Source organism: Rhipicephalus microplus, chromosome X, assembly GCF_043290135.1.
Source record: "Rhipicephalus microplus isolate Deutch F79 chromosome X, USDA_Rmic, whole genome shotgun sequence".
NCBI classification, from domain to species: domain Eukaryota; kingdom Metazoa; phylum Arthropoda; class Arachnida; order Ixodida; family Ixodidae; genus Rhipicephalus; species Rhipicephalus microplus.
Window position 1 is genome coordinate 305,644,123 of NC_134710.1, and position 25,776 is coordinate 305,669,898.

At 43.7% G+C, this 25,776-nt stretch overlaps 1 protein-coding gene across 4 annotated transcripts in view; it reads right to left on the reverse strand.

Moving 5' to 3' along the window:
- Positions 1-25,776, reverse strand: part of Pde11 (Phosphodiesterase 11) — a 646,106-nt gene that overhangs the window by 16,579 nt on the left and 603,751 nt on the right. For all 4 annotated transcript variants that reach the window (XM_075879467.1, XM_075879468.1, XM_075879469.1 and 1 more), the window contains exons 19-21: positions 19,184-19,261; positions 3,205-3,268; positions 1,398-1,472 (exon numbers count right to left, since the gene is read on the reverse strand). In XM_075879467.1, coding sequence (XP_075735582.1) covers positions 1,398-1,472; positions 3,205-3,268; positions 19,184-19,261 — 217 coding nt within the window. The remainder of the gene's footprint in view (positions 1-1,397; positions 1,473-3,204; positions 3,269-19,183; positions 19,262-25,776) is intronic.

Genomic DNA, 25,776 nt, shown 5'->3' on the forward strand with positions numbered 1-25,776 from the left:
TGCAAACATGGCAGGAGATGAGAAATTGAAGCTGTAGGTAATAGGAAAATCAAGGCACCCACGTTGTTTCAAAGCCGTTCGAGACCTTCCCGTTGGGTACCATGGGAACGAAAAAGCGTGGATGACCATGGCCATTTTCGAAAACTGGCTTCGGTAGGAAGATGCAAAATTTACGAGGCAAGGTAGGAAGGTTGTCTTCATCGTGGATAATTGCCCAGCCTACAGTGAGGTTCAAGTACTCCGAGCCATCACTCTGGAGTTCTTGCCAGCCAATGCAACGGCACTGATCCAGACGATAGATCAAGGAGTTATTAACAACATTAAAGTTCTTTATCACAGACAATTGCTCCATCAAATGCTCCTTAGAGCAGGCAGTGGGAAATGCATAGATTCATTGGCAGCTATCCACATTTTGGCTTGTGCCTGGGAGCAAGTGAAGGCAACAACAATACACAGATGCTTTCACCATGGTGGCTTTCAAGCGCAAGAAAACAGTACCTGATGAAGAAGAAAGCCCTGCTGATGCCGATATTGAGACAGTATTCAGTCAGGTCGTACCCTCTGCACTTTCACGCTGCAGGACTACGAATCAATTGATGAAAATGTTCGTACCTGTCGTGAAGAGACTGTCGAGGAAATGATTGCCGAAGTGCAACATGAGGATCAACCTTTCAGGGATGAATGTGATGACAATACTGCCAGTGCAGTGGTGCCACCAGACCGATCAGCTAAAGAGGCTGTTAAACTTTTTGCAGCGCTATTGTGAGCATGAGGCTTATCCAGAATTTCTAGCTAGTTTGTCAGGCATGGGTGCGTACCTTGTGAAAACACAACTCAAGCTTGCCAAACAAACCACTCTTCCCTCCTTTTTTTCCTCCTACTCATCCTCATGAGTTAGGTGAGGTTTGTGCAATTTGAATAAAGGTCTTGGTTCACTAATTAAGTGTGCTTTGCTTAAATGAAACTTCTGATAAATCGAACAGTTTTGTGGATCCCCTTCCAGCTCCGTTTAAGAGGAGTCGACTGTACTGACGTGCTCAGTATATCTAATCAGCACACTTGCTGGGAACCAGCCAAAAGCCTTCACACAGTAACAATACCTTTGCCAAATGTAGTTCTTCAGTTCTTTTTTCTCTTTTTTGTAAGTCAGTTATTTTATTGTCTATTGAGGACTTAAAAACTCATAAGTTCAATAGTTCTGAAAGTTCTGCATAGACCAGTAGAGAACTATTGAGCTGGTGCAATGCTGTTTGTATTTGTTGTGCAAGAAATTTTGATGCTGTCTTCTGTTAAGCTGTGCCAACCAGTCTGCCTTCCAATCATTTATGTCGCCGGTGTTGCTATCCTCAAAAGCCAGTCTCAAAATTTCAACAGTGCCTGTTTACAGAGCTACTTACAATGGGCTGGAGATTTAGCTCCTTTTTCTCCATGTCTCCTTGCTGAAAGAACTCCATTGTCACCAGGTCTGCAACCTAAGGTAAAAATATTGGTCTTCATAAGAATGACCTGATTGATATTTTATAACCTAATATTGTTGTATACATGTATGCATGTCTTATGCAATAACTTATTGATTTCTAACAGTGGTTAGAAGAATAAAAACAGACACCAATAAAATGTTAAAACAATGCACACTGGTCATTATTAGCTTACTTACGAAACAGTGGCTGCAAAGCATTATGCTAAAGTTGCACAAGATAATTTTTGATGTCGTTTATGGTCTTTTGTTTTTAAAAGCGGCCAAGCCTGGGCAGAACGCACAGCACTGTCACAGCAAAAGCTGCAAGAGCGGCTTTTTAGAGCCCTCATTAAACAGTCTTTAGGTAACCATTATGCACACTTGCAGGGTACCTACTATACCATTAATCATTTTCCAGTAACCAAGCATTCACTATTCCATTCTTCGTCATTCTCCAGAGAAGCGTGGTACCTGCTGCACACTTGCAAGGAACATTGGGAAATATTTTTGTGCTGTGCTGGACGAGGATGAAGAATTATGGCAGAAGCTTTTGTAATTCCCACAATTACCCACAGTGGGTATGCACCACAGTAAATATGTGAACAAGATTGAGCTTTTGTAAATGGTTGGAGCATTTGATGACACACTCTTTACATAATTCATATTATGTGACACAGTAAATATGTGAACAAGATTGAGCTTTTGTAAATGGTTGGAGCATTTGATGACACACTCTTTACATAATTCATATTATGTGACATCTGATTGTTCCTTTGTTGTTCTGAAACTCTTTAATACTCATATTAACGCAATCCTTTGTCCGACATCAAGCCTGCTTAAGGCCAGTTCGCAATGGAGTTGCAAGCATTGGCGTGGCTTAGTAGTAGAATTCTGGGGTGGCACTCAGAGGACCTGGGTTCGAATCCCATTGTGTCCTTATTGTTTTTATCTACTGAATATTTTGTTGTTGTTTTTTTACGATAGTGGTTATGGACACTGGTGATGGCGGTGGCAGCAGCGGACAACTACGACGCGCACATGAACCGTGTTGTGATCTCATAAATGCTTTCGCTGTAAAACTGGAAAATAATTCATGTTTTCATGCGCATGCATTCTGTTGCATTATGCCTTCACTGAAGTGCATTATGCCTTCAGTTGACTGAAGTGTTACAGTTGAGGGCAACCAATACTTTAAGGGGCAACACCTTTTAAAGTAATCATAAAATGACCTCAGTACTACACCAGAATGCACCTTGAATCTCCTGCAGTCAAATTCATGATGCATAAACAGAGTTACATGTAGTTTTATTCCACCTATTATTGTCGTTTCTCTAACCTGCTGAAGACCTTATATGGGGAAAGGCTGGCAAAGGAGCAAGAATATGCCCAAGTAATGACCCTCTGCTTTCTGGGCTGTAATTAAGAAAGGAATCCACGCTGGACACACATTACTTTTAAACATGCAGGTGTCTAGTACTACCATCTACCATGTTTCAGAACACAGTATAAGACACTGCCTCTGACCAGAGAGCACAATAAGATGAAGCCCGTGTGCCTTGTCTTGTTTTCTTGCTGCGTTTATTTACATAACAATTTGCCAGCTCGCTCATATTTACGATGCAGTTTTCATAAAAGCAGCCACCTTGAAAGCTGCCAACACTGACAAATCCCATTCCACTGATTTGAATGACTAACTATACAGTGTACAGAGCACATTTGCTCCATATATTTGTTATTTCACTCACCACTCTTTGAACTTCCCAGGGTTTGGTGATTGCTCCAATATCACAAGCTGTCATCAGCATATTTCTGAAAAAAGACAAGAGTAAGCATATGTATAAAAAATAACAAAAAAAACTAAGCAAAGAATGTTTGATAAAGCACAGCCCACAAGCTACTAGCGATGAAGGAAATGAGGGACACACAATACTTTGCCCAATTACAGAGTGTATATTTTCCTACATTGTCCTCAACATAATGACAATGGTTTATTAGGCAAAACATTTTTGCTGTTCCATGCTTCAATAGCAGGGATGGGCAGAGATGCTTTTGTTCATTAGTCAATTACGTTTTTTATGGTGCAGAAGCAACGGAACCACTGAAACACAAGGTGATTATTGAAGAACACTAGAGCACTTTTAATTTAAAGCTAATTTAAATAGCCACATTCTTTTAGAAAAACAGCAGACAGGGGTACAAGTGGATCATTTCCAAGGAGCAGACTAGAGTGGATAGGTGTGTGTTGTTTGTAGCCAGCCAATAAATTTTCCTCTCAGCATATCAGTACGAGGACATGTGATCAGAATGTGCATTAGTGTTAGTAGTTCTCGACGTTTTTCACAGGTTGGTTGTTCATCACTTGTGAGTAAGAAGCTGTGTGTCAGGTTGCGATAACATAACTTCAACAAACCATTTTTGGTGGCGACAGGTTTTCCATTTTCCAAGTACAGGCTTTAACAAATGGAGCATGTTGTTTGTGCATGAATCCCGTTGCTGCTACCATTTAGTTAGCAATGTTATATGGATTATTCCTTGGCTGTCTTTAAAGGGGATTTTAATTTTTGTAACTGCTTTGTGCACTGCCTAAGATGCATGCTCATCTGCTCTCTCATTGCCAGGTATCCCAACATGACTTGTGTCCCAGCAAAAATTATTAGAGACAGCCTCGCTATTCACAGCGATAATATTTATTATACAGCCAACTAAGGGTGCGCACTCAGACATACTAAGATGTAGAGCCCTCAATGTGCTTAGGGAGTCGGTATATATTATCGCCTTCTTATGTTCACTCGTAGCGATATTTGAAACTGGTTTGTACAATGCACAGACTTGCCCTGTTATAAATTCCAATACCCACGTGATTTTTCATTTTTGAGCCGTATATGTAATATCCGGTGTGATCTCTATATTTATGTTGAAGTGAACCCAATTTTTGGGTTGTGTGTTCTGGTGGAGTGTATTTTTTCTTTGGGTAGGTTACAAAGGAGTCGCAAAATAGCATCAGATCAGACCATGAGGGCAGTCTTGATGGTTTGTTTGCTACATTGAGTGCCTCTTCAGATAACTCAACCCTCGATATAACGAACCCGGATGTAACGAAATATCGGTTATAGCAAAGTAAATGAAAAATGATTGATCAATATGTGGAGTTTAACATCTCAAAACCACCATATGATTATGACAGACACCGTAGTGGAGGGCTCCGAAAATTTCGACCACCTAGGGTTCTTTAACATGCACCCAAATCTGAGCACATGGGCCTACAGAATTTTCGCTTCCATCAAAAATTCCGCTGCCGCAGCCGGGATTCGATCCCGCGACCTGCGGGTCAGCAGCTGAGTACCTTGCCACTAGATCACCGCGACGGAGCAGTAAATGAAAAATAGTCCTGCCATAAATAGTGTGTTAGGAATAGACCTTTATAACGATTTCTCCAATATAACAAACTTATTTTTGTGTAACATGCAGTTTTGTTAGATTAAGGTTTGAGTGTACAGTAATATTCTTCGAACCGTATAATAAGTGGTGTGGCTTGATTAGGTGTGACTTGTTTAAGTAGTGTAAGCATGAGTCATATTTTGTGACAATGTTGGGGTTAATGTGTTCAGGTGATGACTTGATTCTCAAAACACAAGACAGGGTTAGTGATATTCTTCGCTGACCAAGAGGATGGTTATTACAACCTACATATAAACTCTGCACAGGCGATGTTCTATAGACGCCACAAAACAAACGTAGGCTGAAATTGTGTATAGGGTCAAGGCGCCGAATGTGGGACTCTTGTCCCGAGCCGTAAACAATACAACCACAGTCCAAAATGCTGCACACAATATAACAGTACATACATAGTATGCACAGTCGTTCGAAACCCCACTGTTTGTGGGTTAGTACTTTTAGAAGAATTAGTGCTCGGTTTCCCTCTATTTTTACTGTTTTCATGTGGGCTAGGAAAATTAGCATTTGGTTGAATATAATACCTAAAGATTTATATTCTTGTTTTATTGCTATAGGGACATTGTTTAATTACAGAACTGGGTTCGCACATAATCCTCTCTTTAGCTTATAGAGAACAGCGGCAGCTTTTTGTGTAAAGAAGCGGAAACCGTTTTGGTCAGATGATTTTGTCAGCTTATTAATTGCGATTTTTCAGTTGCTGTTCGCAAATTGAGGGGTTTGTGGCAAATATTCATGGCAGTGTAGCACCATGATGTACTTGGAATAATCTATTTCAGAGGAAATCACACAGGAAGTTTAGCATTCTTTCACGAATCCCCATGTCTGCAAGATCTCTGAGCATCTCATATTGCCACGTAGTATCATATGCTTTCTTTAAGTCTAAAAAAACCACGACACAGTACTGATTCTGCAGGAACACACCTCGTATTTTGTATTTCAGTCTGACGAGATTGCCAATGGTGGAACACCCTTTTTGGTATCAACACTGGTGTGAGTCTATAAGGTTTCTTGATTCAAGAATGAATGTGAGTTTTATGTTTATAATACTCTCATATGTTTTTGCTAGACAACTTGTTCGTGCAATCAGCCTGCAGCTGCTCAGAGATGTTGGGGGTTTGGCAGATTCTAGGAAAGATATGACTACACATTTTACAGCGATAGCTGTTATGAGATCACAACTTGGGTCACGTGCAGTTGTCTGCCGCCACTGGTGTCTGTAACCACATTGCACGGATTTAGAAAAAAAAAATCTAGCACCAATGACACAGGGGGGCTCAAACCCGAATATACTGGGCTCCAGCCCAGTATTTTACCTCTGAGCCACACCGGTGCTTGGGACTAGTAGGCAAACTTGCCTTAGGCAGGCTTGATGTCGGGAAAGCAATCGCGTTATTACGACTGATAAAACATTTTAAAACAGCAAAAAAACGACCAGTCGTTGCACAATTCGAATAGCGTAACAAGTAGATCGTCCAATGCTCCAACCCATTACAAAAGCTTGTTATTGTTCCCCTATTAACTGTGGTGCATTGCCACTTCAGCCATAATTCCTCATGTCATCAGCCACTGCATGAACAATTTGCACAAAATTCCTTGCAAGGGTTCAGCAGATACCACGCTTCTCAGAAGAATGACAAAAAATGGCATAGCGAATACTGGCCTACTACCCAAAAATTTATTATTAATGCCTAAGTAGGTATCAAGCAAGTGTGCTTGCAGTAGTTACCCAATGAGTGTTTTGAAAGGCTCTGAAAGGTTGCTCTTCAAGCTTTCGAGGTGACTGTGCTGTGCCTTCCACGCAAGCCTGGCATTTTTTTTCTACTCTTTAGGACTTACAACAGATACTGAAATTTTTTGTTCCCCAAAGTTGATGCAAAGTAGCAATGAAGTGCAATCTTGGAAGTGTGGTTGTTAGCAGTGCATTTAGCACATGTTTTCTAGCCTCTGCATGTGCGGAATGCGTGACCAAATCCTTGGCATTAGAAACAGTGTCTGGGGTTGGAAATGTGTGGTCTGACATTGATTTTTACATACCCAGCTTTAATAAAAGTGGACATTTCCCTTGTACCAAAGGTAAATATTATATGTTTGGTAGGAATTTCCTGGTCATCAATGCAGATGAATATTTTCTGTACTTTTATCACTCCTTGATCTTGAAAACCCTCAAGGAGCTTTTAGTCACTTAGGATCAAGATGTCTTCTTCAGATATTACTCCCTTGCTAGTGTTCACGGACTTGTGACAGAAATTGCAACTGTAGCTTCTTCAATACAGGTTAGTTTAGATAACTTTGGCACTTAAGCTTTTTCGATTAGTTCTAGTAGAACATCCCCACTTGGCATTCTCGAGGCTTTGTCTTGTAATGATGCACAGTTGTACTAGGCTGGGATGTCAGCCATCTTCTTTATTTTTAACACCTTCTTCCTGTTCGTCTCCCTCCAACCCTGCCTAGCGTCCACGTACACTCCCCCTCTTTGAAGACTCATCCCTCCTGGGGTGATACATGAAGAGCTTTCCAATGGTCGCAAACTCCAGTACACCGTCATTATTGGTGTAACCAACCCTTTTGAGAATGCCATGTTGCACTACGATCTGCACCATGCAATAAGGTCCTATGTAAATCTGCTTTGTGCTGGGAAGGCCTTTTCTGAAGAGCACCAGATCGTTCAGTTGCATCTGAGGTATCCGTGTGTTGTGGCGGCGGTCGAACTTTCTCTTCATATGTTCCCGGTATAGCTGGTAGGCTTCCGAAGTTTTGCGTTTTTCGCACAATTGCAGGTGGTCAGCAATTCAAAGTTCTTGACCAGCAGGAAGCACGGGTACCTTTCCAAAAGCTGCAAAATCTACAGCCGATCCTCGCAGTGTGCGACCAATTGTGATGAGCAACAGCTGCCTCCAAGCAGCACTTACATCCACCCTGAAAACCTGGGTACATTGAAATGAACTGCTGCAAATCCCGAATGATTCTTTCAGCCATGCCATTTCCTGCAGATAGGTACGGAGCGCAGAATCGCAATGCAACTCTTCATTCCTTCGTCCAATCTTCCAAACGCTGACTTAAAAACGCTGGTCCATTATCTGATATTACTATTTTCATATTTTTGAGCATCTCTTAGCTCAAAAGAGTGATCACACTATTTGCATCTTCCCTTCCCGGCCGTGCAGCCACTATTCTTGTACACTTGCTTGAAGTACACTTGCCAGATAGTTTGAGTGCTCTTCCTCGTTGCGGGAGTATACTATTATATCGTCTATGTAGACGTTGCAAAACTTCCCGAGAAACAGTTGCAAGACGTCATTCATCATTTTCTGGAACCAAGCGGGGGAGTTTTTCCATCTAAATGGAAGTCGGTTATACTCATAGATGTCAAAGGGTATGAAGAACGCAGAATATTTTTTGCACTTTTCAGAAATCGGAACTTGCCAAAATTCTTTACATAGGTCAATGCACGAGAAAATTCTGCAGCCACCCGTGTCATCTATGATAGAGTCTATACGTGGCATAGGAAACGGAAAAAGCTCAGTCTGCTTATTAATTTGTCTGTAGTCTGTGCAGAGTGGAATACTTCCATCTGATTGATTGATATGTGGGGTTTAACGTCCCAAAACCACTATATGATTATGAGAGACGCCGTAGTGGAGGGCTCCGGAAATTTCGACCACCTGGGGTTCTTTAACGTGCACCCAAATCTGAGCACACGGGCCTACAACATTTCCGCCTCCATCGGAAATGCAGCCGCCGCAGCCGGGATTCGAACCCGCGCCCTGCGGGTCAGCAGCCGAGTACCTTAGCCACTAGACCACCGCGGCAGGGTGAATACTTCCATCTTCCTTTGCTGCAATGGTGATGGGCGAAGCGAACGTAGACGTGAATGGACGGACAATTTGCGCATCCAACATCTTTTGATTCTTATTTTGAGGCCACACTCTCTTCTTTCGTGACATATTATAGGGCTTTTTCATCACCACCGTCGTATCACTTAGCTTGAATGGTACATCAAATTTTCTAGTTGCCGTAGAATATTCTTTCAAGCATAGCAATTCCGGGTAAAGCGTCCTAAAATCTTCACCTGACGAGGGCTTCCGTGGAGTTTTTGAAGGCGAAACTGTAGCGTTGATACTGCGGCGCTTGTCTTCTGTGGTAATTTCTCCTGTCCAGTAGATATTAGGGCGAAGTGCACCGATGACTGGACGTCAAAGAAGTAATTCATACGGCACTCTGTCGAGTACCAGTGCTTGCACAGTGACAGTGTTGCCGAGACACGATATGGTTACACAGGTCCATTTATCGTAAACATCTCGCCTTCCATCGAATCCGTGTACTTCTACTGGCCTTCCCTGTTTTACTTTCGCCCTCTCAACAACATTTGCATTTATAAAATTGATGCTTGCTCCGCTGTCAACTAACACACTCCGTTGCTTTCCATAAAAAAATACAGATATGTACAATATATTTGTACGAGACAAATAAACAGCTTCTCTTGATGTCGTCAAGCGGAATCCGAGACCCTCTTCATTTGGTTTTTTGGTTACGTCATCTAGCTCTTCACCATGGTCTGAGCCTCCCTGGTCGGTCAAAAAGAACACGGGCATTGCAGTAGGTCTTCAGTTTGCAAGCGGGCGTCGTTCTTCAGCTCGTGTGGCCCCTGTATTTCTTACAGCCGATGTCATGGGTTGATGCTGGGTTCCTAGGTCCTGGAGGTAAAGGTTTCGCATTCTCTACAGAAGTTCTTCGACCGTATTGGGTCCTCGCATTTGTATTTGCTTCTGGAGGTCCTGACTTAAAGCATAGATAAGCGGAACCACAGATGTCTCAGGCAAATATGAGTCCGCCAGTTGTAGCAACCACCTTTTCTCATAAAAATAGCTGAGCGCAGATCCAGACCTGTATTTGAACATGATTGCTTTGTCCCATAGCAACACCTTGTTCTCACAGAAGGAGCTCAGAAAGCTTGCTTTCTACTCTATCCATGGTTTGTTGCTGTGAGCGTTAACACGCCATTCGTACCAACTCTTGGCTATGCCTGATAAGAATAATCGCATGCTTTTCACTTTATCTTCGTTGCTGTGCCAGTAGTTTTCATTGCATGCATACTTATAAAATGTTAGCCAGGACTCGGGGCTACTAGACTCTCCATCAAACATGTCTGGCTTCACTTGTTCGCGACTCGGTCTGCTTAATCTTTCTGTCGCATTTACAATCAAGTGCATTAAATCATTTTGCTGCCTATAGTGTTCTTGGTGCAGTTCAAGAAACAGTTCAAGAAACTTGTTGATCAGCTCGACGGAACTGTCAGACGAAGCAGCGGTAGCAGGCTTCACATCATTTCTTACTGGAGTCAGCACGAAATTCTCATAGTCTTGAAGTTTCATGTGGATTTTCACCGTTCTTTTAGCAAGTAAATGGTCTGGAGTGAGCTTCATTTTAGTCCTTTTAGTGCTTATATAAGAAACAAATGCGTCAGTGCTCACTGCTTCCAGAAGAGCTAGTTCCTCTTCATCTTGAAGCGTCGCAATCAAGATCCGGATGCCACCTCGTTGATTTGCTCCAATGGTGAAGTCCACCCACATCTTGACTTGAATGTTCGCACAGAAAGTACACGCGGCTGCGCCAATTTGTAATGATACACAGTTGCACTAAGCTGGGGTGTCAGCCATTTTCTTTATTTTGAACACCTCTTTCCTCTTCGTCTCCCTCCAACCCTGCCTAACGTCCACGTACATGTCTGTCATCTTTTCTTCAAGGCACTTGGCCACCAAAAATCGAAATAACTTTCTTGTGGATGTGTTTGTACTGTGGATGAGGTGGTACTTCAGTAATTACTTGAATTAGTGTGTAGAAGTGAAAAGTTGCCTCGATGTGGAAGCGAGACCGATTAAAGATGATGGACGCTTTAAAAGCCATAAAAAATTAGTGTGTTCAGCAACTGCCGCCCACCATGGAGGCCAACAAGGGGACACGACTCGACTTGTCAACAAGCTTGCACAACAACAGCCATACGCTGTCACTATAAGCAAATATACATACCCAGGATTGGATATGATACAGAAGGTTAATCCTAGCTGCCTGAAAACAAGGAACTAAATGGAAGAGAGGACAAAACAGGAAACGATAAAAGTGGGAGAAAAAGACGAAGATGTGGGTAGAGAGAGATAAAGAAAGGCAACTGCGAATTTCCCTTAGGTGGGTCAGCCCAGGAGTGCCGTCTAAGTGAAGCTGGGGCCAAAGGGGTGTGTTCCCTTCACTGAGGAGGGAAGGGTGGCTTAAAGATCCAATCAGCTGGAATTACCTCAACCCAAGGATCCACCATTTCCTCTAACACGGCTAAGTCTGAGAGAGGGGTCGACCCCCCGTCCCTCTGTGTGTGGTGACGCCACTCACCAAATGCCTGCTTGCAAAGATGCCATTGTGAGGTTGGCAGAGGTACCAAGAAAAGTATTCAGATTTATGAATATTGAAATACACTGGCGAGTAGCCTAAATTACCGATATTGAGACATGCATTTGTCTGTGACAAGATGGAATATTCTGGTGATACTTCTGCAAAAAGACAAAAAAATATCTCAGAATACTGATACAGGAGTACAAACAATGGCCAGAATACTTTTTATTTTGGAGATGTTGTTCTGCAATGACATATACTGACAGCAGCATAATATTTTTAATTATGTTGCAGCGCATTGAAGCTTGCACATCAAGTGTATCAACTGAATCACTAATAACCACCAGCGAATTAAGTCAATTACATATGCAAGATGTCTTTTCCAGAGAAGGCTAGGCTGCTGGTTTAATTGCACTAGCATATTCTCAAATAGGCTTCTCTCTAAATAGCGTTGGTTTGGACATAATACGAGACTCGTGAAAGAAAAAAGTCTATCTATTGCTGGAGAAGAGCACAAGTTCATGTTATACTAAATAAGTACCATATGCCAGCAAGTCTTGCAACATTTCTTCTTGAGGCAACTAGATACTGAAAAAAAATTAGAGATGCTGCACTGGCCCTGAGAGACAGCGCCAGGGATCAACAGGGGCTGAAAACACTGCCTTTATGATTTTGCTATTAAAGCACCCTCGACACTTTGGCAGCAGCAGCGGATCTGCGCACAGCCTACTGAACCATTGCATATTGTTTTTACAGCGCATGTCGTCGGTGCACTGCCCCGTGTCAAGGGAAATACGGTGGTCATCGTGGGAGTGACTGCTGACCTTTCAAATAGCCTCGACGCATCGCCCCGTATCATATCAGGGCACGGCTGTGATCATCGTGGTCGTGTTTTTGTTGTGCCCCGCTGTGAGCGCCACCTGGATAGCTGTTCAGCTCGGAGCATCTCCGGGTGTACTGAACCACACTTTGGCAGCAGCAGCGGATCTGCGCACAGCCTACTGAACCATTGCATATTGTTTTTACAGGTACTAAAGTTCTTCACTGCTGTTGCTGTGGGTTCTTGACGGAACGTCCCAGCTGCTTTGGAGGTTGACATCGCTTTTCATCGCTGCGTGTGCTTTTTTCAACGCGCAGCGCATGTCGTCGGTGCACTGCCCCGTGTCAAGGGAAATACGGTGGTCATCGTGGGAGTGACTGCTGACCTTTCAAATAGCCTCGACGCATCGCCCCGTATCATATCAGGGCACGGCTGTGATCATCGTGGTCGTGTTTTTGTTGTGCCCCGCTGTGAGCGCCACCTGGATAGCTGTTCAGCTCGGAGCATCTCCGGGTGTACTGAACCACACTTTGGCAGCAGCAGCGGATCTGCGCACAGCCTACTGAACCATTGCATATTGTTTTTACAGGTCAGTACTATCGTTGTTTCTTTCCTTAGTGTTCTGTTGCTTTCTGCTGCTGCTGCTGCTGCTGCCATAGTGTTTTTAGTGTTTTTTGATGTCGCCAGCCGAAATGGAAAAACATTTTAAAGAGTTGAAACAAGAGTTTCGCGAAATGCGGACTGCCCTGGAGAGAGAGCTGCGTAAGGAAATACGTGATGTGAAAACAAGTCTAGACTTTTTTAATAAGCAGTTTGAAGAAATTTCGGCTCTGTGCTCGCGGCTTGAAAAAGAAAACGGTGAGCTAAAGGCTCAAAATGATGTTCTGAAGACTGATTGCAGTCAGCTGAAGCAGGTCGTTCTCAACAATGAACGTAGGACTACCGCCCTAGAACAGTACTCGCGAAACCGAAATATTGAAGTGAAAAATGTTCCTTTCGTGGAGGGTGAACGGTTGACCAGGGTCGTTCAGAAGATTGGTGAAGCTGTCGGCGAATCAGTGAAAGAAGATGACATAGAAATTTGCCATCGCGTGACTGCTAAGGATGCATCTTGCCCTCATATTGTTGTGCAGTTCAACAACCGGTCTAAGCGAGACGCAGTTCTGGAAAAGGCGAAAAAGTTGCGCTTAACGACAGCTGATATTGGTTTCCCAGGAAAGACATTTGTCTACGTCAATGAACACCTATGCTCACAGTTAAAAAAACTACTGGGACAAACTGTAGCGCGCAAGAAGGAAGCCGAATGGCGATTTGCCTGGACGAAAGGCGGCAAAATTTTTGCGCGAAAGGATGAGAAGTCGAGGGTGCTTCAGATAACTACTGAGAGCGATCTCGAAAAGATTGTTTAAATTTGTTGAGCTTCATCCTTTAGCAAAAAAAGCTAGAAGAAAAACAGGGCAAAAAGAAAATGGCTGCAGACTGCTTAACGCCACACCAGTTGAGCCTATTGGTATCTGGTAGAAAACACCACATTTCCTACCTTCATATAAATGCGCAATCAGCCAGAAACAAGGCAGATGAGATAGCAATACTGCTTGAATCGTTTGAGTTCTCCTTTGACGTCATCATGGTTACTGAAACCTGGTATCGCCATGAATCCGACGTTCTTCGTATACCTAGCTATGCCACGTATTTCTTGAACCGCAGTGATAAATTAGGTGGTGGTGTTATGCTCCTGGTCAAAGATGTGTTTGAGTGTGAAATACTCGAGGCTTTTTCTGTGGTTACTGACGATTACGAGATTATGACTGTAAAATGTTCTTCGGGTATTTTTTCTGTGGTATACCGCCCCCCCAAATGTAACATGTGCAACTTTTTTACGTTTTTAGACACTTTCCTGTCGTGGGTCAATGAAAATGGTTACAATCTTACTATCGGGGGTGACCTAAACATTGATATGCTAACTTCCAGCCCCCAACGTCTTGAACTTTGCAATATCATGGAATCAAACGCATTTAAAAATGTTATAAAACACCCCACTCGATTTCATGCCCAATCCTGCACACTTATCGACGTCATTATAACAAATAGCACAAGTGCACCTCTTTGCTCGGGTGTCCTTAAGACACATATTAGCGACCATTTGCCTGTTTACTCAATTTTAAGTCAAAAGAAGCTTCAACTTAGGGATGCAAAGCCACCGCCTACCCCATTCCGGTACATATGTCCTAGCACAATTGATATGTTCGCTGCATATATATCCAAGATAAAATGGGACGCTGTTTTCCGTGAAACTGATGCAGACACAGCGTATAATGTTTTCATCGAACGTTTTAGTGAAGCCTACAACAAGTGCTTTCCGCTCAAAGCAAAACGCAGACCACGCAAGGCAAGAAAGCCTTGGATTACTTCGGAATGCCTTCAAGCTATAAAAGTAAAAAATGCACTTTACCAGAAATTTCTAATATCTAGAGACAAAGAAGACTTGAAGACATTTAGAAAACATAGAAATACTACAAACTCCTTATTAAGGAAAAGCAAACTTGAATATTTTAGCAACCTTTTCAGCCCTGAAAAAACCAAAACGTCCGAAGCCATCTGGAAAAAGTTAAACATGTTGCTCCACCCACACTCGGATGATAGCACATACCCGACTAAACTCATTGTAGACAACCGCGTTCTAACTGGTGATGACCTTGCTGAAGCTTTCAATAAATTCTTTACCTCTATTGGAGAGAGCTCACACGACAATAATTTTGCGCGATTCATGGGTTCGCAAGTAGGCGAAAGTGCATTTCTATTTCCAGTGACTACACAGGAGGTTACGGCAGATTTCATGTCACTAAAGAATAGCAGGTGTTGTGACGTAGACGGCCTGGAAATCCGTCCAGTTAAACATGTTATTCATGTCATATCTCCTATTTTAGAATACATCATTAACTTAATCTTCTCATTGGGCACGTTTCCTAGTCGTCTTCAGATAGCCAAAGTTTCTATTATTTTCAAAGGTGGTGACAAAAATAGCATGACCAATTACAGACCAATTTCTATTTTACCTGTATTTTCTAAAGTAATTGAAAAGTTGTTACATAAACGAATAGTGTCATTCTTAACCAAGCACCACATTATGACGCCTTTTCAATTTGGTTTCACAAAGCAGCGCTCAACAGAAACTGCCCTACTAATGCAAAAAGAAATCATACTCGATGCATTTGAAAAGGAAATATATACACTTGGAATTTTTGTAGATTTCTCAAAAGCATTTGACAGAATCAACCACATTACATTAATTAAAAAACTAGAACACTACGGTTTTCGGGGGAACTTTATAAGTGTCATAAAAACCTATTTGAAATACCGACAGCAAAAAGTAGATATAAATGGCTACGCATCTAGTTTTAAAAAACTGTCACATGGCGTGCCCCAAGGAAGTATTCTGGGTCCCCTGCTTTTTAATCTGTATGTGAACGACTTGACAAACATCGATAACAATACAACATTTATTATTTAAGATGATACCAGCTTATTTTTTAAAGACTGCGATTTGCATAAACTAGTTGACAAAGCAAATAGTGTCTTGAAACTGCTGCACATTTGGAGCATAAGAAATTCGCTAATTATAAACACCTCAAAAACAAAATCTGTGCTCTTTCGTCCAATAAATAAGCCCGTAAACTGCGATTTATCATTAGTGATTGGCTCAGAATCTATAAGGATTGAACCGATAGTGAAAACTCTGGGAGTTTTTTTCCACGAAAACATGCTATGGAAGGATCAGGCTGAGTTTGTCCATGCTAAACTTTCTCGTACTGTAGGTATCTTATCGCGCTTACGTTTTCTCTTGCCACAAAAAATTAAACTCTTACTATATAATTCGCTATTTTTATCTACATTAAGCTATTGCTATCTAGTATGGGGCACCACATCGGAAAAGAACTTAGGCCGAATATATAGATTACAGAAAAAGGCTGTGCGCATAATTACAGGTGTTCCTCGCGATGAACATTCCAAACCCATTTTCGAAGCCCTTAATTTACAACCAATGCCTGAGATATACAATACAATTTTAATGAAGCGATATCGTACTTCCTTAAAGAATCACGACTCTTTTCTTACTGATTTAGCGCGTTTGACACCCTATACCTGCCCCTATAGCACACGAGCTACCGATGACTGGAAAATTCCTTACACACGTACTAACTATGGTCGCCAGATGATGAGCTACTTACTGCCACTAACCTTAAACAGTTTCTTACAATAAACCATTTATACTGCTCCGTTCTGTAAATGTTTTTCAACGTGTTAATAAAATGCAAATCGGCATGACCTTGAAGTACATGTTTTGATATTGTATAATAACTGATGATCTCATGCTGCTGTTGCTGTTGCTATGTTGTCAAATGGTGCGAAAGCCTTCGTCAAGCCTTAATGGCTTTTTGCTTTCGCCCCACAGCATCACTGTTGTGACTTTTGTAATGTCTCCTGTGATGTCGGAGTGTCGAGTGCTTTAACCACATGTGTGCCATTCCATGCATCCAGGAAATCCTTCACTGCCATCCCCAGCTCACCAACCAGCAGCCCGCTTTTGCTTGGCTTATCACAAAAAAGTGTTCCTTTCCCCTTTGAAAACAGGTTAGCTCATTTTCAACAAAAATGTACAGTAGACTCTCACTAAACGGAAATCTGTTAAACGGAAATGCTGCTTAAATGGAACTATTGCCTCTGCAATACTTGGTTTTGGGCTTGTATTCTGCACTCATGTTCACCTTTCAGTAAATGAAACTCCTGTTAAATGGAACATATTTTTCCTGTCCTTCAGGTTCCGTTTACTGAAAGTCTATTGTACTGAGATATCCGCGTCCTGCACACTATCATGATACGATCGCTACATCGTAAAGACAATTTTGCTACTGAGACACAAATACATTTTTCAAATGTACTTCAATATAGAAATACAGGCACACAAGATTATACCTAAAATACTATCATGATAATCTTATTTTGTGATACAGCCCAGACGTGATACACAGCTTTATTTTTTCTAAACATGAGCATCAGTTAACTAAGCAATCGGCTTGAACACCCATCAGTTTATAGAGGTAAGCTTAACGTCTCAAACAATGAATAAAGCAACTGTCTCTTCGTTACGTGTGTCACTAGCACTGGTCAAAATATAAATGCAAAAAAATACAATCGTAACAATCTCGCTTATGAATCAAAAAGCTGGAGGAATAAATCAAATATTTACACCAGAGTGATTGGTGCTACCTACAGTGCTGGATATACTCTTTTGAAAGCCAGAAGATGACAGATTTCACTCGTAAATAATGACGTGAAAAGGTCTGAGGTGAGCTTTATGTGTGCATTCATGTCTACTAGGTGCAATATAATGAAGTGCAAGTGTTATGCAGATGTGTTTTGTCAAATGAAAGGCTCTGACACAAGTGTATGTGCAATATGCAAAGACGTTTAGCTACGTGACCTCACAAATTTTTTGGTTTAAACAAGGACAATTATCTCTTCAGTTTTGTGACTCATGGCTCTTCCACATCTTATGAATTTCTGTCTTGTTTGAATATTGGCTTGCATTTAGGTTTTATAAATAAAACAACAGCTCTCTCTATATTATTCTCAGTCATATTACTCTTGCCCTCTCTTGCGGGTATCTAATGATAGCTGTTGTACAGTCCTCCGCATCTTTTACTCGAACGCTCTGACCCGTGGCCTCGGCTCGCTTGAACTAATGTCAGTGCCGGCAAGCGTTGACAATGATACACTTCCTGCAGTTAACGATAAGATGAAGCATGTGTCGGTTTCACTTGTAACTTTCTGTTTCCAGTCTGCCTGATGAGCGGGTAAAATCCACTCTCTTCGCATACCGTTTCCACCACGTTTCACTCGTGGCTACGTTATCGCGTGCATCCATGGTGTTTGTTGTCGTATACTTATCTCGACAATGAACCATTGCGTGCAATAGCTTCCGCACCTTTTACGTTTGAATTCACAGCTGCTGCTAAAAAAAAAATAACATGAAGACACCTATAACATGAATCACATCGACATAGATCAGCCTGAAGACACAGTACTGCAGAACACATAAAACAACCATAGATGGTCGAAATTTTCCAGAACACCTACTACGGCACCCACAGCCTGTGTGGCTTTAAAAAACTAAATTCCACCAAATCATACCACCCTTGCCTAAAGACTCAGTATTTTATTTGACAAGATGACACTTCGTGCTTTTATCTATGCACTGAAATTGCTTTCTTTTTGTTGTATCCACATGTCTTCTTTGCACAGAACACGCACAAATTAAATATTTGGGCCTGTGTACTTAAATTTAAATGCATGTTAAACAACCCCAGGTGGTTGAAATTTCTGAAGCTCTGAACTCTGGTGCCCCTCATAATCAACACATGGTTTTGGGATGTTAAACCCCAGATATTATAACATGCAAAAATCATGCGCTCGAAGACCATATCTTCTATGCAGTGTGAACCTAGCTGGAAGGCACACACTAAATTGCGTGAACAGTTCAATTCATGCTGTCTGAAAATTAATGAACCAGAACTTGAACAACGTCACTACAATTCAGATCTATTTATTGTGCAACATTTACAAATGCCATGAACGTGTATTTTCTCCACTGTGCTTTTCAAACTCGAAGGTGCATAAGCTGTCGCATGCAGTGGTTCATTGTCGAGGTGAGTATAGGACAACGAACGCCTCGGGCACACCCAATAACGTAGCCATGAGCGAAACTTGGTGAAAATGGGATGCCAAGTGATTGCATTTGACCAACCTGTCAGGCGAACAGGTAACAGAAATTTACCAGTGAAACAGACACGGGCTCCATCTACTCTTACCAGCAGCAAACATATTATTTTCAACGCTTGGCAGCGCTGATCTCAGTCTAAGTGAGCCGAGGCTACACGTCGAAGCATTTGAGTTAAAGGTGCTGACAGCTGTGCATATACTAAGCACAGGAATCTTCTCCTATCTGTATGCAATTCAATAATATGAACCTAGGCGACTCTTGAACAACAGTAGCATATAGCAGTCACCTGAGGAGCTCACGATGATCACAGTTGGCCCACTGGTACTCATCACTCTCCACAAGCTTGAAGAACTGGCCTCTCTTGCTACAGACACAGAGAGAAATGAGAAGGGACACACAGTTATAAGATATGACTTTAGCTTTTTTCAGTGAAATAACTCTGTACACATATACCGTATTTACTCGATTGTACCGCGCCCTCGATTGTAACGCGCACCCGATTTCCACCGCGAAAAAAAAAAAAAAAAAAAACGTAAGACATTGATTGCAACGCGCACCCATTTTTTCTCGCTGGCCCGCATGATCAGACCACTCGAAAAAACGACTCCTTTCGGGAGCGTCTTCCATTTAAATTTGAGGTACGGGCGAAGCTTGTGCCCATCTGACGTGTAACAGAGCATTGCCGTCACTGTAGTTTTACCGTGGACCGATGTCAGCACGCGAACTTGCTTCGCCCCCTTCTTCTCGACGGTTGTGGTGCCAGGCATGTCGAAGTAAAGAGGCGTCTCATCGGCATTCCCGATTTGCCCAAGCAGGTAGTCGTTGTTGCGCCGCAAGTTTAGGACGAACCTCTGAAAACTGTGAAGCTTTTCATCGTACTCCTCCGCAAAACTTTTCGCATATGCATGTTCCCCTTCGGAGGGAAAAGCCTTTCCTCTTCATAAAGTTAGTTAGCCAGCACCTGCTCACTTTAAACTGGCTCCGCATTAGACATTTTTCTAAGACTAATTGCAAAGCCCGCACTTGGAGCAGTTCTGCCGTCACGGGCCGCTGTGCTGCTCGCTGCCAAAGCACATACTCGCCGAGCAGCTCTTTAATTTGCGGAAACCGACCCTGCTGTGGTCCACTGAAGTCTTTGCGTAAAGCTTTGCTGCCGAAAATCTTCTGCTTTTGTTTCCGCCGGTCCCGCACGCACGTTTCGGGAACTCCGAACGACCGCGATGCGGCCCGATTTCCGTCCGTTTCTGCACACGCGATGACTTTTCTTTTAAAAGCGGCATCGTGATGCACTCGAGTTTTTGGAGTCGGCCATTCCACGCCATCGATGCTAATGCACTACTAGATGACGAACTCCTCAGCACACGTACGAAGTGCCGCACATGAGAAACACATAGGCAGAAAAGGACGACGCGCCATGCCGACGCACGTAGGGGGCGGCCATTTTAGATTTGCCGATGGCAATAGATTGGCCGTAATTTTTTTGTTCGTACTCGATACTAGCGCGCATGCGATTTATGAACTCGCTTAACCGGAAAAAAGGTGCGCGTTAGATTCGAGTAATTACGGTATGTAATAAGGTCTCTAGAAATCTATTTGGTAGAGAAAATATCATGAAAGGACAGCCTGCCTTTACTTGAAAGTAACACAAAGTCACATAGGCTCCTCAAACAGAATGTTCAATAATTGAAAAATTATTTAAACTAGCTTAAGTAACAAATCCGTCGTGACTGTTTCTTTTTGTCTTTTTGGAACTAAAATAAAGGCAACTAGGAAGTAAGGGAAGAATGAATATGTCAATCGCTTAAAGCCTTCAGGCCAAGCTTTAATCTAAGCCTTCTAGAGAAAACTAGCCTATACCCATATGTTAGCACAAGATGTCAGAATTTAGCTAGTTTTGCATAATTGATTAGGTGAATCAGCATTAAATACACAAACATACAGGAAAGGAGAGACGAACACAGGTGTGCTTGCCTGCCTTTTCTTTATGAGTGCACTTTTTCTAAGAACTAATCCCCATAGTTACTTTCCACTAATTCTAGTTTCTTTGTCTCTATTACCATTTTTCCACTCAGAACCATGCACCAACTCGGCCGACAATCTAACCTCATAATCCCTCAGTTACTGCTATCACCCCGCTTAGCTCATTTCATACTGAAACAACCTCAAAAAGTATGGTGCTGCAAAGTTTTATTCTTGAGGCAGTGTCATTTTTTCAATGAAGGTTTTTAAACCTGCAAATCTTCTGCCAATTTTTTTATTAACTTTAGTTGTAGTTTATAACTGAGGGTCCTATTTTCAGCATTTATATCCTGGGACCCTCATCTGTATATATGAATATTTTGTAACTGATGCTTAAGTAACCAACAAACTGAAACTAAAATAAACAGCAATAACAAACACCATTGAATGGATGTAATCTTTCTCTTCAGCGCGTGTAATGCAGAACTATAGGTTTGCTATAACATCCCGTGATTGTCTCCAAGTCGAAGAGGGCCGGTGTATGACATCATTTATTGTATCCGCAGCGCCATTTGTTATTACCATTACATCAGTGGTTATGGGTGTGTCGGGGAGCTCTTGTAGACTGCTAGAAGTGATGGGGGACCCTTTGCAGCGGAAGGGAAGGAGGGGAAGTACGTAGGTGTAACAATGTTGGCTCAAATGCAGCGCCCACCCGCGGCGCTGATAGTTGCATTGAGCTGTGCAAGCCTGGCACAGCAGGGGGTGGCCGTTTTGGAAACAATAAACGACAGTTCGTTCTGGGCAAATGGCTCAACATGTTCTTATGTTCTCCACGGGCCTGATGGCCTACTGTTCACGGTAGTCACTACCGCCTGGCCATCAGTTAATCTACACATGTACCAACTGGCGACGAGAATGAAAGGAAGTTTCATGTAAGTCTTCATTCCATCACCGCTCTGCCATCTGTTCACCATGCCAAGTTTCGGCAACCTCGAGCCGTTCGAGGGGGGAGAGACGATTGGCCCTGTTACGTGAATCGGCTCCAAGCATTTTTCCTGGCAAATGATGTCGCCCCAGACAAGTGTACTGCCGTGTTCATCAGCTGCTGTGGGCAGAAAACGTATGCTTTGCTCCGCGATTTGGTCAAGCCCGCCAAGCCCAGTGACAAGACGCTGGACGAGATTCTTCAAGTTCTTGGAAGCCATTATTGTCCGAAGCCCTCTGCCCTCGTGCAGCGTTTTCATTTCAACTCGCGTGTTCGCGTGGAGGGGGAATCAGTCAGCCATTTCATCACAGCCCTAAAATGCCTGTCTGAGCACTGCAGCTTCGAGGCTGAACTCGAAAATATGCTCCGCGACTGCGTCATATGTGACACAAACAACGTGGATGTCCAGACAAGACTTCTGGAAAAACCGGACCTCATCTTCGACGCCGCCGTGCAGACCGCCCTGGCAATAGAAGCAGCAAAAAAGGACGCAGGTGAGATAGCGCAAGCAAACACAAGCAGCGCTTTCTCGACTCACCGTGTCTCGTCAGGTTCTGGGGGCGTCACCTGCTACTGCTGCGGGGACGGACATCTTGCATCAAAATGCAAGCATGTGAAGACAATCTGCAATTACTGCCACAAACGAGGTCATTTGGCGAAGGTGTGCGATTCGAGACGAAGGAACAGCCAAGCCCAAAGCAACAGCGCTACCAAGACACGTTCGTTCTCGGCTTGCAGTTCACCGTCGTCAAGTAACCGTCATCGTGTTAATGCTGTACGCAAGCAGGACGCCGCTACCACTTCATCTTACGAAGTTTTTGACATGTGGCCAGTCGACTACACCACGCCGCCTCCGCCTTTCACCGTCACTGTTGACGTTTGCAACAAGCCGCTCCGCATGGAAGTAGACACGGGGGCAAGTGTCTCTGTCATGGCCAAGTCGCGTCTTCTTCAGCTTTTGCCTTCGGTTCCTGTGCAGCCGTCGCAAGTGCTTCTGCGAAGATATTCCAGGGAACTAAAAAAGGTTCAGGGCAAAGCTGACGTCGGTGTGAAGTTTCATGGCAGGGAGGCCGACCTACCTATTTTTCTGACCGGAGACAGATCGCCCACTCTTCTTGGACGCAACTGGATGCGTGAGCTGGGCCTCAACGTCTCTGACGTTGAAGTGAACATCCACGCACTTTCCGACGTCAAACACCTAATCCAAGACTACGCCGAAGTGTTTTAAGAAGGCCTGGGTACATTCAAGGGTGCTAAAGCTTCTCTACATGTTCCTTCAGATGCTCCGCCTCGGTTCTTCAAGCCACGTCCACTACCGTACACTTTGACAGATGGAGTAACTCAAGAAATCCATAGACTAAGAAGAGATTCCATTCTTGTTCCAGTCAAGACAGCAAAGTGGGCTGAACCTATTGTTCCTGTGACAAAAAGGGATGGACACATCAGAATCTGTGGAGACTTTGGTGTTACCATAAATCCAGTGGCAACAGTGGAGCAGTACCCCATTCCAAGGATCGAGGACCTGTGGACTGTGCTTGCTGGAGGTGAGAAATTCACAAAATCAGATTTGCGAGATGCCTACCAGCAAGTTGTCCTTGTCGAGGCCTCAAGGGAGTACGTCACTATTTAGACGAATATGGGGTAATTTCAGTACACCCGGTTGCCTTTTGACGTCTCATCTGCTCCTGCCATATTTCAGCGCGAGATGGAGAACTTGTTCAGGGGACCGCCCCATGTAGCAGTCTATTTTGACGACATTCTTGTGACTGGCGCAAATGATGCTGAGCACATTCGCAACCTTTGTGCTGTGCTTAGCAAGCTTCAGGAATCTGGCCTCAAGCTGAAACTTGAAAAATGCCGTTTCTTCGTGCCACAAGTTGAGTATCTCGGGCACATCATCAGCAAGGAAGGCCTTTCCCCGAATGTTGACAAGGTAGCAGCCATTCTGCATGCACCTGTGCCTCAGGATGTCAGGGAACTTCAGAGTTTCTTGGGACTTGTAAACTTCTACAGGCACTTCTTACCCAATCTTTCACCACTCCTTCGTCCACTGCACTTGCTTCTGTGTGAGGAGAAGAAGTGGGAGTGGGGACATGAAAAACAAGATGCATTCAATGCCTGCAAGCACTTGGTAACATCAGCTCCAGTTCTTGTGATTTTCAACCCTGCCAGGCCTGTTTGCCTCAGCTGTGATGCATCGCCTTATGGTATAGGTGCAGTTCTGGTGCACAAAGATGCTGATGGCGGGGAACATCCCATTGCTTTTGCCTCGAGGAGCTTGTCAAAAGCAGAACAAAACTACAGTCAACTCGACAAGGAGGCACTGGCTTTAGTGTTTGGTGTGGATCGGTTCCACCAGTACTTGTGGGGCATCTCATTCGAAGCACACACTCACCACAAGCCACTTCTTGGACTGCTGGGTGCCAACATGCCCATTCCCGTGCAAGCTTCGCCTCGAGTGGTCAGGTAGGCTCTGAAGCTTTCTGCTTACAAGTACGAACTTGTATACAAGCCTGGCAAAGAGCTCGGCCACGCTGATGCTCTTAGTAGACTGCCTCTCCCAACTGACACTACTGCATTAACACGACCAGCTGAAATCTTCTTGCCAGAGAAGGCATATCCGAGACTCCTTTCACCAGGTGTTGTGGCCCAAGCCACCTGAAATTACCCAGTTCTGGGCCATGTTGTTCTTGCTGTTCTGAAAGGAGAAAGCCTCCCAGTAGGACCAGAGTGGAACCCTTTCAATACCTGGAGCTCAGAACTCAGTCTCCATGAGGGTTGCCTACTCTGGGGATCAAGAGTAGAGATCCCAAAGTCATTGCAGGCCCAAGTTCTGGGTGTTCTTCATGCCAGCCACCCGGGTATCGAGAAGAGCAAGATGATTGTTAGGAGCCATGTTTGGCGGCCAGGCATTGACAATGACATTGCCAACAGCCTGAAGAGCTGCGCTACATGCCAGACTCAACATCGAGCTGCACAGCCGGTTCAGCAGACACCATGGCCTTTTCCAAAGCGACCCTGGTCAAGGCTTCACATTGATTTTGGGGGACCATTCCTAGGTCACATATTCTTGGTTATTGTGGATGCGTTCTCAAAGTAGATAGAAGTCTTTCCTGTGTCTTCCACATCTACAGAAGCTACTATTTCTGCATTGAGAATTGCATTCGCCCAGCATGGCCTGCCTGATGTCATAGTTTCCGACAACGGTCCTGCCTTCACCAGTGCCCAGTACCTTGAGTTCTTAACTCGAAATGGAATACACCACATGCTTGTACCGCCGTATCACCCTGCCTCAAATGGTGCAGCAGAACGAGTTATACAAACTGTAAAGAACAAACTCAAGAAGTCTGGTTCTGGGAACTTCCAAACGCAGATCTCCAGGTATCTATTCCACTATAGGACCACACCACATGAAGTGACAGGTCGGCCACCGTGTGAACTCTTGACAGGAAGAATGTTCAAGACTCCGTTGGATGTCCTCGGGCCAAGCCTGCGGGCATCTGTATTCCTAAAACAACTCAAGCAGAGGTTGCATGCTGACAGAGGGGCCCAGCAGGCTCCATCACTGCAGCCAGGTGATGATGTGTACGCGCGAAATTTTCGCAGGGGTACACCCTGGGTGCCTGCCAGTGTCGTGGACGACGTCACTCCGTCATCAGCCAGTGTCTGTTTGGAGATGGCACCTTGGGAAACCGACACAATGACCACTTGCGCCTTGTGCAGACAGAAGCATTGGCCTCTCCTGAAACTGCTATCACTGCAGCTCCACCACAGTTGGAGCCGCCGCTTCTTCATGCGCCAGCTGTTCAAGAAGTGCCTCATCAGGAACAGCTACCTGGAACTAGCTTCTCTGGGAGTAGCTCTGCCACGGAGAGCGACGGGACTGCGCTCAACAGTGGTGTGCATATGAACAATGACTCTGTCGTGCCTAC